At 54.6% G+C, this 12,744-nt stretch overlaps 3 protein-coding genes across 3 annotated transcripts; 1 reads left to right on the top strand and 2 right to left on the bottom strand.

Moving 5' to 3' along the window:
- Positions 1–2,740: 2,740 nt before the first annotated feature.
- On the top strand, positions 2,741–5,035 carry BDP55DRAFT_554628 (uncharacterized protein; the record flags this gene model as incomplete). Its single annotated transcript, XM_060569409.1, has 5 exons — positions 2,741–2,937; positions 3,135–3,734; positions 3,798–4,049; positions 4,107–4,635; positions 4,703–5,035. The coding sequence occupies 5 exons, from the start codon at positions 2,741–2,743 to the stop codon at positions 5,033–5,035; spliced, it is 1,911 nt and encodes a 636-aa protein (XP_060428417.1).
- Positions 5,036–7,030: 1,995 nt separating this feature from the next.
- BDP55DRAFT_694796 (uncharacterized protein) lies at positions 7,031–7,813 on the bottom strand (the record flags this gene model as incomplete). Its single annotated transcript, XM_060577392.1, has 1 exon — positions 7,031–7,813. The coding sequence occupies one exon, from the start codon at positions 7,811–7,813 to the stop codon at positions 7,031–7,033; it is 783 nt and encodes a 260-aa protein (XP_060428416.1).
- Positions 7,814–10,040: 2,227 nt separating this feature from the next.
- On the bottom strand, positions 10,041–11,845 carry BDP55DRAFT_729789 (uncharacterized protein; the record flags this gene model as incomplete). Its single annotated transcript, XM_060579619.1, has 3 exons — positions 10,041–10,525; positions 10,641–10,850; positions 10,957–11,845. The coding sequence occupies 3 exons, from the start codon at positions 11,843–11,845 to the stop codon at positions 10,041–10,043; spliced, it is 1,584 nt and encodes a 527-aa protein (XP_060428415.1).
- Between the last annotated feature and the right edge of the window lie 899 nt (positions 11,846–12,744).

The following is a 12,744-nucleotide window of genomic DNA, read 5'->3' as shown; positions in this document are numbered from 1 at the left end:
GTTAAAGGGTGGTGGAATGGAAACTGTACATTGGCGGACGAAATTTTCTTGGAAGTCCTGCCATAACCATACTACATAATAACAAGATGGCATCCAAGCGATGTACATCGATTACGAATCACGCTTATGAGCTTTTCCTCTTTTCTTTTTCGTGTAACATTGTGAAGGCGAGATGTGTCTCTGTCGACGAAGGTTTGCCGTTGGCGTGTGGTCTCGAGAGCATGTGAAAGACGATGAACTTGGAATTGACTCTGGGCTGAACCATCAGACGATTTAGACGCGCGCGGGCGGGTGTGGCGTAGGTTGGCGCCTTTCCCGCGGCCGGTGAGCCGGCCCGGTACGGTTCGGACGCGGTAGGTATTCGAGGGCACCAACGCAAAGAGGCGGAGCTCACTTCTCCTTTGTTTATGGAATGCTGGGCTGCGGATGCGGGCTGTGGCGAGCTGAATGAGGGCTGGCCAGGGGGGGCGTGTTGGACGCAGTCAGAGACGAGAAGTTGGCGGGCGGCGGGATCTACTGCTGGCCGGGTTTGCTGCGGCCTGGGATTGGGGGCCAGAGGATGGAGTTGATGCATAAGGGCAATCAATGGAAAGAAGAGCAAGGCATGGCTAGGGATTTAGGGAGTGCCGGGGCGTGCGAGGCTGTGTCTTTTGATGAGGGGGTGAGGCACACCGTTGAGAATACGGGGGCGACAGTTTGGTTTCTCGTGCTTTCTTCTTCTTCGTGTGTGGCGATTCATTATCTATCCAGCGCCTCGCGCCGGTGCGGTCCGTCTGGGACTGAACGGCGAGTCTTGGATTTGTACAAGTAAGGCGGTGTGGGCGGATGTGATTTATCGATATGTCTCGCGTCTCTCTTTAAGCTGTCTCGGCTGGAGAAGGGGAAAAAAAAACATCAAGGTTTTTGAGCGGAGGTCTAGAAGGAAAATGTCTCTTCCTGGAGTTTGGGGCAAGAGTAGTCTTATCGAGTTTGACTTACTGGCAACTATGGGCAGAGAGAGGCATCTCACAGTAGTATCTGGGCACCTCTAAGTATTATGGGTGTAGCCTCGGGCCCACCTTAGTAAGAACACACAGCACTCGACTAAGTCAGAGCTGGGAAGCAACGATCTGGAGCTGTGGAGTAAGTTTCCTCGTAAGTAACAAATAATCAAGAACGATGTCTGCAGTTGGAAAGAAAAGAGCTTGTTTAGAAAGTGTTGGGTAAGACTACGAGAAACCTTGGGCAAAGTGACCATACCATGTTACATAAGCCTGGGAAAGGCTTAAAGCCAATTGCGCACACAGCAATATCAGCCACGCTGGAAAGGTTACAGGTCGAATAACAGAGCAATTGGTGACGGCGCTCGGAAGTGCCCGGCGTAGTTGAAATTGCTTTTTCGCGGTCTTCGGCGCCGTCTCTTCGGCATTGATGCCCGAAGTCGAGGTCGGCAGCTCCACTATATAGACTCTCATCATGTGCTGCGTCTGACAGAAGAGCGCACCAAGGGCAGACCGGACAAGAATGAGATGCATTCACTGGATATGAGGACGGTGCGGTGTTTTTAGAAACCGGCATTCGTCACCGCATACGTTTGTCAGAACAAAAGCCGACCAAGAGGTGCCTGAAAATGCCGATCTTTTGGGATGACTGACGAAGCTCACTACATCGACCTCATCCCAACGTTGCGTGCCAAGGATGTGTGTCGGGAATTTGGTCCAGATCTCGGGCACAGACTCGGTCCGGGTCACATGATACTGACCGCCTCTTGCCTTTGGAGTGGAGGATTGGAGTAAGGATTTGCTTACATCAGCAGGAGACAAAGCACGGTACTTTGCGAACCATTCCATTCTGCCCAGTGCCGCCCTGCGCCTCATCAGCGCAGAGCCAGTAGGGAGTGCTGGCGAACCAGCCCAGGGACACGCTTTCAGCCCTTTTTACTGCGCAGCTAAGGACGTTGGTGGGGCAGTATTTGCCTGGTCTGGTTCCTTCCTCTCCTTCTCCTCGTTTTGTCAGTCTCGCCCTGGCCCTCTCCCCCCCCCCCCTGGCCCCTCGACCTACGTTACCTTACCTTAGGCTGGTGCTTGAACCTCAGCTACGGAACCTCGTCCATCAGCACTCGACCACCCAGCGCTGTTTTCTTCATCTCATTCCATCCTTCATCAAAGGAAAACCAGGAACTCGATTAGGCAGCAGAATACTCGACGGGAGGCCTGAGATCTACTCACGCAGGGCCCCCTTTCAGTTTTCTTCAAACGTGGCCCAGGTGGACTTTCTCGTATCGACCAAGAATTCAAAACTTTTGTCGCTCCTGCTCCGTCGTCATTACTGGCGGGGTGTCATCCTCTGCTCCTGGAGCTACTGGACCTCTGGACCTCGCCAACTCCCGTCGCGCTGCACTGGGCTGTCCAGACTCCAGACCTTGCTGTCACCTCCCTCCTTTTTTTCTCACCAGCGCGCCCACCTGCCCACCTCAGGACTGAACCCCTCCTCCGCCATTCCACAAACCCCCACGATCATGTTCCTGTAGCCTTGCTTTGCTGTCCTAAAGAGACGATCAACGCCCGATTCTTCTCTTTTTGCGCACAACTCCCGACGACTTTGCCATTGTTCTCCCTAATCGACTTTTCTGCTATTCGGTCTCGCCCCCTCCCGTAGGTCACCAGCGAGGGCTTGTCCCGTTCGCTTTGTTTCTTTTGCCATCGGGACTGCGTCCGCATAGTATGGGTTTGAGCGCATATCCCAGCCGGATATTGCCACCATGAGCTTCAACCTCCCTCTTCGGCCGAGCTCCAGCAGCATACGGAACCAGGCGAGCAGAAGTACCTACTTCAACAACTACACGCCCAGTTCCTCCACCGAGGCTATCAACGGCCCCCTCAGGGAACCTGCGAGGGAACTCTTCGGCACCACCGATCGGCTGATTGTCGGCGTCGATTTCGGAACCACATTCTCAGGGTGAGTCGTATCCCTATGCAGCCTCACTTTACTTCTCGAGCATCCCAAGGGCGACCCCTTGCCTGCCGGGCCACCGCCAACTGTTACACTTATTTATCGACCCCTCACTCTTTGATGCTCCATGCGCACCTGTCAAAGCATTGACGACCTCGCCCGAGCACCGTCCACATGGGATGACATGCTGACACTCACCGTAGCGTCGCTGCGGTTTATACTTCAACGCCAGACGATGTCGAAATCATCAAGACATGGCCGGGCGGCAACGGCATCACCTCTGACAAGGTGCCTACCGAGATCAGCTATGACTTTCCTGCGAATGCTGCCGCTGGCACCGATCCCACAGTGAAATGGGGATTCCAATTCAAGCCCGAGGAGGCACGCCTTCGCTGCATCAAACTGTTTCTTGACCGCTCGCAAAAGCTACCCTTCTATGTTAGCCCGCTCGACACGGCAGCGCAACTAAAGCGTTACAACAAGAACGTCCTGGACGCCGTGAGTGACTATCTAACACAGGTGTATAAGCACACCATGGACACCCTGACTCGGAGATACGGCGAGTCCTTTATGCAGTCTACCAAAGTCGACTTCGTCTTGACCTGTCCAGCCGTGTGGTCCGATGCAGCAAAGAACACGACACTGCAGGCAGCGGAACGAGCCGGCATGGGGTTGAAATCAGAAATCCAGATGATCAGCGAGCCCGAAGCTGCGGCGGTGTACACATTAAAAGCCATCCAACCCAACCACCTCAACGCCGGTGATAACTTTATCGTGTGTGATGCTGGTGGTGGAACTGTCGAGTAAGTTGAGCCGTGACGGGACCGGACGGTTCATCCCAGCAGCATGGCTAATGGCTGATCTAGTCTCATCGCATACAAAATCATATCATTAAAACCGCTAAAGGTAGAGGAGTCCGCCGTCGGAACCGGTGGTCTTTGCGGCAGCGCGTTCCTCAACTACAGATTCGAAGAACATGTCCGCAACAAACTGGGCCACAGTCGTTTCGACGAGATGAAGGTCAAGAAGAACAAAACATGGCAAATGGGCCTAAGGTACTTCGAGGAGTTTGTAAAGCGTAACTTCAACGAGGAGGAGCACCAGGAAGTGAATGTGCCGTAGGTCTACCACTTGGCTCTCCAAACATCATCGGTTAATCGGCTAACTCGGTACAGATTTCCAGGTTTACCTGACGACGAAGAGGCTGGTTTGGACTGCGGTTTCATGGTTATGTCGTCCGATGAAATCAAAGAAATATTCGCCCCTGTCGTGAAAGAAGTTTGTGACCTAGTCCAGGGCCAGGTCACCGGCATTCGTTCCAAGGGTGGTGTTGTGTCAGGCATCGTGCTAGTTGGTGGATTCGGGCAGAGCGACTACCTATACCGAAAACTCAAGACACACTTCACCAGTGCCGCACCGCCTCCGTACACCGAAAGGCCAACACACGGCAGCGTGACTGCACTACAAGAGACGAGCTCGATCGAGGTCATGCAGCCAGTGTACGCCTGGACCGCCGTCGTGCGAGGAGCGGTGCTGCGAGGACTCGAGGGCAACATGGTGATTTCGCGGAAAGCGCGGTACCACTACGGCACATCGTACGCAACCGTGTACGACGAGGAGAAGCACTCGGTCAGCGAGCGATACTGGTCGCCGCTGTGGGAACGGTGGATGGTGTCGGATCGCATGCAGTGGCACATTGCAAAGGTGAGTTTGGACCTCTGTCCGTAGTTTGGCTTCAGGAGACAATACTAACCCGGTCCTTCTAAAACAGGGAGAAGCAATATCCCCTTTGTCACCAATCGCATTCCATTATACTCGAAACTTCAGGCCCGGGCAGTCGCTGCTGGTGACGGACGACCTGATTGCGTGCGAGGCAGACGAGCCGCCTGCTGCCTACACGCGCGATCTGATCCACGTGTGCACGCTGACGACCGACCTTAATGCCGTGCCGAGGAGTCTATTCACACGATTGACGACAACGCGTGGCGTGGAATTTGACAATCTGGACTTCACACTCGAAATGATTGTCGATAGCGCCGGTCTAGGTTTCGAGTTGAAGGTGGACGGTGTCAGGTACGGACGTGTCGATGCCGAGTTCCATTAGCAACAGACGACCCATGGAAAGGTCTCTACGGACGGCGATGAAAGGACGGAGCGTGAATGGAAGGATGTTTAGGCAACGGAAGGGGCAATGGAGCTCAAATAAGAGTTTCGGGCCATGAAGTGAGTTCGGGAGGACAGCTCATTTCCGCGGTCGTCCTTGGTATCTCGTCATATATATACACAGTTCGCGAGGGTCCAGTCCTGAGCACACACCTCACTATTTGTATCCCATCAAGTCAAGACAGCATTTTGTGCCACAAGGTTGACGCGTCTAATGAGTGCATGGTGAGGCAGGAGTTCTCTAAGGCGACGGTGACAAGCGACTCCCAAATGGGGATTAGATTCCTAACAAAGTTGCAACGTTGATATGATCGGTCTGGGGCGATGGTCAAGTGAGGCGCACCATGGTCAGCCCCGCATATTCAGGTGGGAGTCAAAGTTCGACGGTCGTCTCGGATATGCGTACCAAGCTTGGCCAATGTATAAATGACAAAATCTCGCCGTTCAACTTTCTTGTTCTACGTGTCTAAGCCTGCACTTCCGGGCCCATCCGTTTCAACACGAAGATATGTGACCCTGTGAAGATTCCCCATTGACTCTGTTTCCCTACAAGAAAGACGGAGAAGCCGGCATGCCCTGTCCCAAGTGTCGCCGTACGAGCCGAGTGAGGCTGTGCAACGGCGCGTTTAAGTGGTTGAAAAGGAGTCTCCGAGACTTTTCCAATTATGTTGTTTTCGCCACGCCACACAGCCCTGCTTTCAAAGGTGACTACGAATGCCTTGGATTTATCTGCACAACTTGGTTTACCTGATTTGCTATTGGCTCAGCGGGCCGGATTTGGTAAAAAAAAATTTGTGAGGCGAAGGGCTGGCTGGACTCCTGGAGTGGTTGCCTCGGGTTTTTCATTTCTGATATGAAGCGGGATGTGGGAGGTCCGCTCACTTACAGGATTGATAAAGGGTTCAGACCTTTCCATTTTCTCACCATCTATTTCATATCACAGATCATGAAGATGGAGGATTTCATTTAGAAACGAAACAGCGATGGCGAGCTATGTAAGCCAAGTGCAGATTATGTAACATCGTGTGCCTAATTTCCATTTGTAGTTCGTCCGCTCTTACAGCCGTTGTTGTTATTGCTGACTGCCGCGGGAGTGGGGGAGCGTTCTGTTCCTTCCCTATTCGAAACGAAAAGCATGAAACGAATCCTAAAAGAGCGGCCCCTGCAGTCAAGTCAGGTTAGAATGAGGAGTGCTCTCGCCGCTGACTTGACAGTCTTACGGGTCGTAGCTGCCTGGAGCAAAGACGACAGAACATGTTTCTCTCTCCTCCGCTCACCAGCTCGTCATCGGATGACTTCTTCTTTCGCACACCTCAACAACAGAGATACCATGAAGCCATGCAAAACCGATAAACAATCTCAGCGGAGACCGTCAAGAACGATACTCGAGAGCAGCCGAAGTCGAGCCACCAGAGGCCCGCGAGACACTGAAAGAGGGGGCGATCCTCCCAGAACACCGAGAGACACTGGCCCTGCCCGACTTGGTCTGCCGCCCACTTGGGCCGCCACCTTGCTCGCCATTCCAAGCTGGTGACCAGGTGGCCTTGGAATATGCCTCGCGTCCGCCTCGTACATGTCCTCGAACTTGGGTATACAAGACAGGGGTGCTTTCCTCGGGGTCGCAGCCCCATCTGCGGGTTCCTGCAGTACACAGCCTTCAGCAAGATAAATAGCCTTTGTGCAGAGTTCCCGACTAACCGGATATAAGGAAACCTTACAAACAAATGAGAAAATCAGATGAACAGTCGTAACCATAACCAATGGTGGCAAAGACTAATCGGAAAACCTGCCGCTGTCCCGGCCCATGATCGACGCCGTCGCCTCGGCCCGCTTCGGATCAAGGCGCCAGTTACCCACATCTCCGGAATCTTCAACGGTTGGCAGTAACGACAACTACATCAGCCATTAGTTTTGTCATGGCTGTGTTCAATCGTCATCAGCGATGCCTCCCCTGTTGTCGTCTTCTTCTCCCGCTTCCTGCCACGACAACGTCTGGCTCTTCTCTAGCCGGCCTCCATCCCGCCGGATACACATTCCCAATAGTAGGACCTTCGCTTGTACTGGTGGCCTGTTGGAAGTTCTGAAGGGTGATCCTGCCGGAGCGATATAGATGGTCGACGAAACTGAAGTCAGGTCGTCTTTGTTCGAAGCGATATGCGTCATGGAGCATATGGTGCGCAATGTGCCGCATCCGGTGACTGAAATTTTGGCCAGGATCAGGACAACGTGGGCCAACACTGAAATTGAAGTCGTCGCAAAACCAGCAAACGCAAACAGCAGGATACTGGCCTTGCAGGTGAATTTCCTCGGTATGCCTAATCCACGAGTCGACGTCATCGAGTCTGAATTGCTCCCGGCACCCAGTCCAGGGTTGGAATTCGCAGTAGAGCATGTGACTGCTGGGCGGAGGAGCAATTTGCTGCTGCAAAATGCCTTGATGGAAGGTGCTCAATGCGGAGTACTGTGAGGGAGCTGGCGTCTCGGAGTAGGCTTGAGGCATCCTGAATTCGTCGTATTGGGGCAGTCCGCCTGCCGAATGAGTGTAGCGGCTCTGGCTGCCATAAATGCTCCCGGAGACCTGTGAGGCTGACGAAGAACTCGCATAGGAAGACACGCTAGGGGTATATCGAGGAGTTCCGTTCCAGGAACCGGACTGGGGATACCCAGACCAAGGAGAAGAGTGGTATGGGTCATCAGATCCTTGACCGTTGGACGACATATTGCGCAAAGGGTACGGATAACCCAAAAGAGATGCGGAGCACCTGCAACAAGACTCTGGGGAGCGACTTGATATATATGGACGAATTGAGAGAGTGAAAGCAAGTCGCAAAAGGGAATATGCCGATCGTTTCCAGCAAATGTAAGAATAGCAAAGCAAGATCGAGGAGTCGAAGTTGAAAAGCGATAGACGCTGCAGAGAGGCAGAAAGCTGACGGACAGCTTGGGTAGGTGGAGACGATGTACTGCTAACAGCAGAGGCGACTGAGTGGGCGGTTGGTTGTCGCAGGTGAGTCTGCAGCTCAGTGACCTGCACTTCGACTGTTCAAGGATAGACAGTACTACCCAACAACGACGGGAATGCAAGAGCGGAAAGATACGGTGTCCGCACAAGGACAGTCGGGCACTTCAGGTAGGGAAGGTATGTTGAAGCTGTGAGCAATGGGATGAAGAGAGCTAACCTTCTTTGCTTTATTCCCTGCGCATTGGGGACGCGTCAGATCTTATACGATCATCGTGTTCTTACATGCACACGGTTGCCCGGGTATGGCTGGCACCCTCTCAACGACTCCATGCGAACCACGGCCGGCGGCGGCACGAGCCCACACGCGTCAGGGACGGATAGATACAGCTCTCCACACCAATACCAGTATCAGCCCCTCCAACCGGCGGGCGGACAAGAGAAGAAACATGTCAGCATATGTCCTCACTCCTGAGTGGCATTAATGTAGACATCCTTCCCTCGCAAGGAGGTTCATCCTAAAAGGAGTCTGTTTCCGACGTCGTGTTCCGCTGTGCCGGAGATCGACGATCGTTTCAACGGAAACATTGGACCAGAGGTGGTGCCCGATCATATGCGTCTGTGGCAGCTCCAGCTCCGTAGGGCTACCAACATCTTTGAGTGCAATGACCCTTGGGCTTGCAGCGCAATGTCGCACGGGATCGGTTCACGTCGATGTCGTCTACAGCTCAAATATCCGGTCTCTTCATTTCTTTTCTCCACCGATACAATGGCGATGACCACCCACTGTGAGCCGTCCACGTGTACGTCCGCGGCATTAGGAATCGAGAGGGGAGCGGGGAAGCTTTCGCAGACAAGGTTGCCAAATCAAGCGGGTGCTGTACAGCGTGCTGCAGTGACACGGCGGAATTGCCGGGAGTTGCCTGCACTGCGAACGAGTCCTGTCCCTCATCAGGAGGACTAGCAAAATACTCGAAAAAAGGGGCAAGTTGACTTTTATTTTTTTGCAGATACAACAGCGCCGAAGCAGCTATCCTCGAGTTGCAAACTACGCTGTTGCGTTGAGAGCCGTGCTACAGCCATTCCCGTGGGCCGGCATCGATATGTAGTCAACCTTCCATTGGGGGCGGAATCTCGATAATGCAGTGTGTTGCGGCATGACACATGGAAACCAAGGGCGAGGATTTGCTGTACAGCACGAGTGCGTTGAGTATCGAATCGTGCTGGAGGAAGAGGGGAATCCACTTGACCCGGAGAAGATCTTGCCCCAATAGCTCGCAGAGCCTCATCTCCTGCCCTTCTGCCCGCCCAAACCTTGTCTTTTTTGTTCGGAAGGGTCAAGTTGGCTCCGCAGGTTGACCTGACAGATTCCGTATCCGTAGGAGGGAGGGATGGGGGCAAGAAGAGAGAGAGAGACCGAACCCCGCTCTTTTCACACACCCCGGCCGACCAAGCTGCAGAGGGCTGCATGTCTTAAAGGGGGAGGGTACTAAGTAAACATGGGGGATTGCAGTGTACGCTCGCTGTCTCTGCGATTGGCCGACGTCGCGACTTTCACGGCGTCGCCGAGTTCAATATCCAATCCTCTTCGTCGGTAGTTCTTCATGAGAGCATGCTGTTAAGCTTTCATGACGGCCGTGATGGGACCAACTTACAGAGCGGTCATGGCAAGGCTCAGTTGAGCCTTCCCACCCGCGCCGCGCGGGAAGAGGATGGGGAAAGGGTTGGTTCGTCTTCCCGCCCCTGTTGCCGTCTGCAGGCTCATCACATGGACGGGCCGCCGGCGGTGGCTGAAGAAGGGGGGATAAGCAATGATAATTGATGCTGCGGAAGAGGTAATGTGCAAATCTCACTTGCGTCCACGGTTGATTGTGGTTCTGCATCATCAAGAGACCGTATTCTATGGGTTGAATATGGGGGTATCAGATGTTAATGTATCGGGAAGAAATCAAGAGGAGTTGAATCGTTAAAAGCACCAGAATGTGTCTCATTCGGGACTGCATAGTACCCTAGCCTTGGCAATGACATTCTGATACTGCATGTGGCCTCCATTCTCGTCCCCGCGCTTAATGATGCCGGGGAACGTGACGCACGCGATATCGCGCTGCGATAATGCCTCCTCGTCCTCGCCGCCGATATCCTCCATGATGGCGGCGTCGAATTTCGTCTGCTGATGCGGGAGAATTTCGGGCATGTGGACCCTGAAGACGGCCTTTTGCACGGCGAGCTGCCGCGCAAGGTCCGCTGCGCTGCCGACTAGGGCGCGGAGACCCGCGTCGCGGGGGTTGGCGGTATCTCCCGTGGCTGGTGGGGCCGGGGTCGCGTCCGTGACAGCGTCGAGGATGCGGTTTACGCGGGCGATGACGCGATCTGTTGCTGCTGACGTCTCGGCTTGCATTTTGGAGTCCGCCTCGCGGTGGAGGAGGGCGAGGGTTGTGGAGCGCCAGTTGTTGATTGCTTCTGGGGAGTTGACTGTTTGGGGGTGTTGGTAGCTGAACGTTTTCCGTTTTCTTTTCTCTCTTTTGCTCCCAAGAACAAGGGGGTACGGGGTAAGGGAGAAAAATAAGATAGGAAGAGTATTGCTCACCATAGCCTGAGAGAGTCTGCTCCACGGCCTTGAGCTGCTCAGCCTGCTCCTTGGGGAGGCCGAAGAAGTACGAGTCGAAGATTGTCTCGACAAGCACGCGCGAGACGACGGACTGCAGCATGTGCACTTTTGCCGAGGGCTCGAGGTCAGCGTACATAGGTACCAGCTGGCCGAGCTCCTCGAGCACGTCGTCGCTTGCTGCAGCAAAGTCTAGCATGTTTTGTCAGTTTATATCACACTCTGTCTTCTCTAGCGGGTATTCCGGGGGTTCGTCCAAAGTGTATTCGCGGAAGAGATGTCAAGGGAGAAAACGTACCCAACTTTGCCCTCCGAAAGTTGACAATAACCCAATTCTGCAACCCGTTACTCAACCTCGCCATCCCGTCACAGAACACTTCGTCAGAAGTCTGCCCGCTCGTCCGCGTGCTCGTGCTCACAAACTCCTTGAGCCCGCGCACCTGCACCCTCAGCTCGCCGACCTCGCGGCGTAAAGTATCGCGGTCGGCGTCGCGGGCCTCGGATTCTTGTCGGAGAAGCCGCAGGTCGGCGTCGGCACGGAGGAACTGCTGGTTGACGTCGCTGTGCTTCGCCTGCCAGAAGACGGCCGTCTCGCTCTCGTTTGCGGAGAGCTTGTCGAGCTCGCGGGTGAACTCGCGTTCCATGATCTCGAGCTCGCGCTCCAGGTGCGCTATGCGCGCATCCTTGTCTTTGATTTGGGCCGAGGAGGAGGTGGCCCCGCCGTGGCCGTGCCCGGTGGAGGTTGCGGCGTTGGCAGCGTTGCTATTGCTGTTACCACCAGCGGCCTCCTTGTGTCTTGATTCCTTGTCCTTTGCATCTTTGCTGCTACTCGACGCCGTGGCCGCCGCGACACCGTCCTCGGGGTTTGGACTCGCAGAGGAGGAGTTCGCGGGTGCGTGGTGGGCGCGGGGAGGCGGGGCAATGATGTTCGCGGCGTTGGTGCGCGGGTTCGAGGTGTGCAGGACATGATGGGCGTTTGACGACGACCCGCCAACGTGCTGTGACGACGATGAGGACGGCGGTTTGGATGAGGACGAGGAGGGTCCGCCGGCGGCGTTGCTATTCGAGGCGCTGCCGCTGCTGGTATATTCCTTGCTGTTGCTACTGCTGCTGCCGCCTGGGATGAAGGAGCGGCGCTTCTCCGCCGGTGTCGTGGACATCCGACCGAGCTTTTTATCTTTCGTCATGGGGACGGCGGGGGAGGAGCATGCGGCTGGCTTGGTACTGCATGATGGGGAGGTAAGACGATGAGTTTGGGGCGTGGCAGGTGTTCGCTTATTCTTCTAACCCGCTCGCGATGAAGGGGAGATCTGTCGGGCTGTCTTTATGTTCCGACCTGCTCCTCTCCCCTTGTTTTTCCGCCAAAGCTGACCTTTCCCCTCGTTGATGACAGGTCTTGGTGTGCCTACGCAGCTTCGGAAGGGGGGTGGGTTGGCGAGAGAAGTACTAAGTGGCGTTCGTCGGCTGCCTGGTCCCGAGTCCTTGGCCTGTAGGCGGGAGGCAAACGCATGCGCGAAAATCGAAGCTTCTGAGGAGCTGTTTGATCGGGTGTCGTCAAACAGAGGTAGCCTGAGGTAAGGTGAGGCGGGGCAATTAAGGTAGCCTTCCCGTGCGAGCTGGGTCGGGGACGTCGTCACAAGTCGGTCCTTCCAGGATGTTAGGTCGACATTAGGGGCCGGCGAGGGTCCCTTCTGTCATTGGGGGAGAGTGGGGTCCCATAGTTCCCCGCCGGAGCGGTATTTTTTTTAGCGGCCCGGCGCTTGTGGCCGCGCTCGGGGCTGAACCGTGGGGGCTGTGCGTTGCGGTGTAATGCTTTACGGTGCTTCTTCGGCTGCCAGGGAGTCCTGAGGCGTGGTGTGCGCTTTTATATCAGAACATAGCTTTGGTTCTGGGGCGTTTGGTAGATATGGCTATTTGAATGCCTGGCTGTAGGCCTTCCAACATACAAACAAACAATATCATGTGACTCTCTCAGACTTGTCTATACTATTATCAAGTTCCTACGTGCAATGGTCTTTGGCAATGGATCACTCATCATTATTGATACCTTCAACATCGTTGTCTTAAGATTGCTGTCACAATCGTC

Source organism: Colletotrichum godetiae (genome assembly GCF_030913485.1).
Source record: "Colletotrichum godetiae strain CBS 193.32 chromosome Unknown BDP55scaffold_26, whole genome shotgun sequence".
Taxonomy (NCBI): Eukaryota; Fungi; Ascomycota; class Sordariomycetes; order Glomerellales; family Glomerellaceae; genus Colletotrichum; species Colletotrichum godetiae.
The sequence above is the reverse complement of the archived record's forward strand: the minus strand, read 5'-3'. Positions and strand labels throughout refer to the sequence as shown.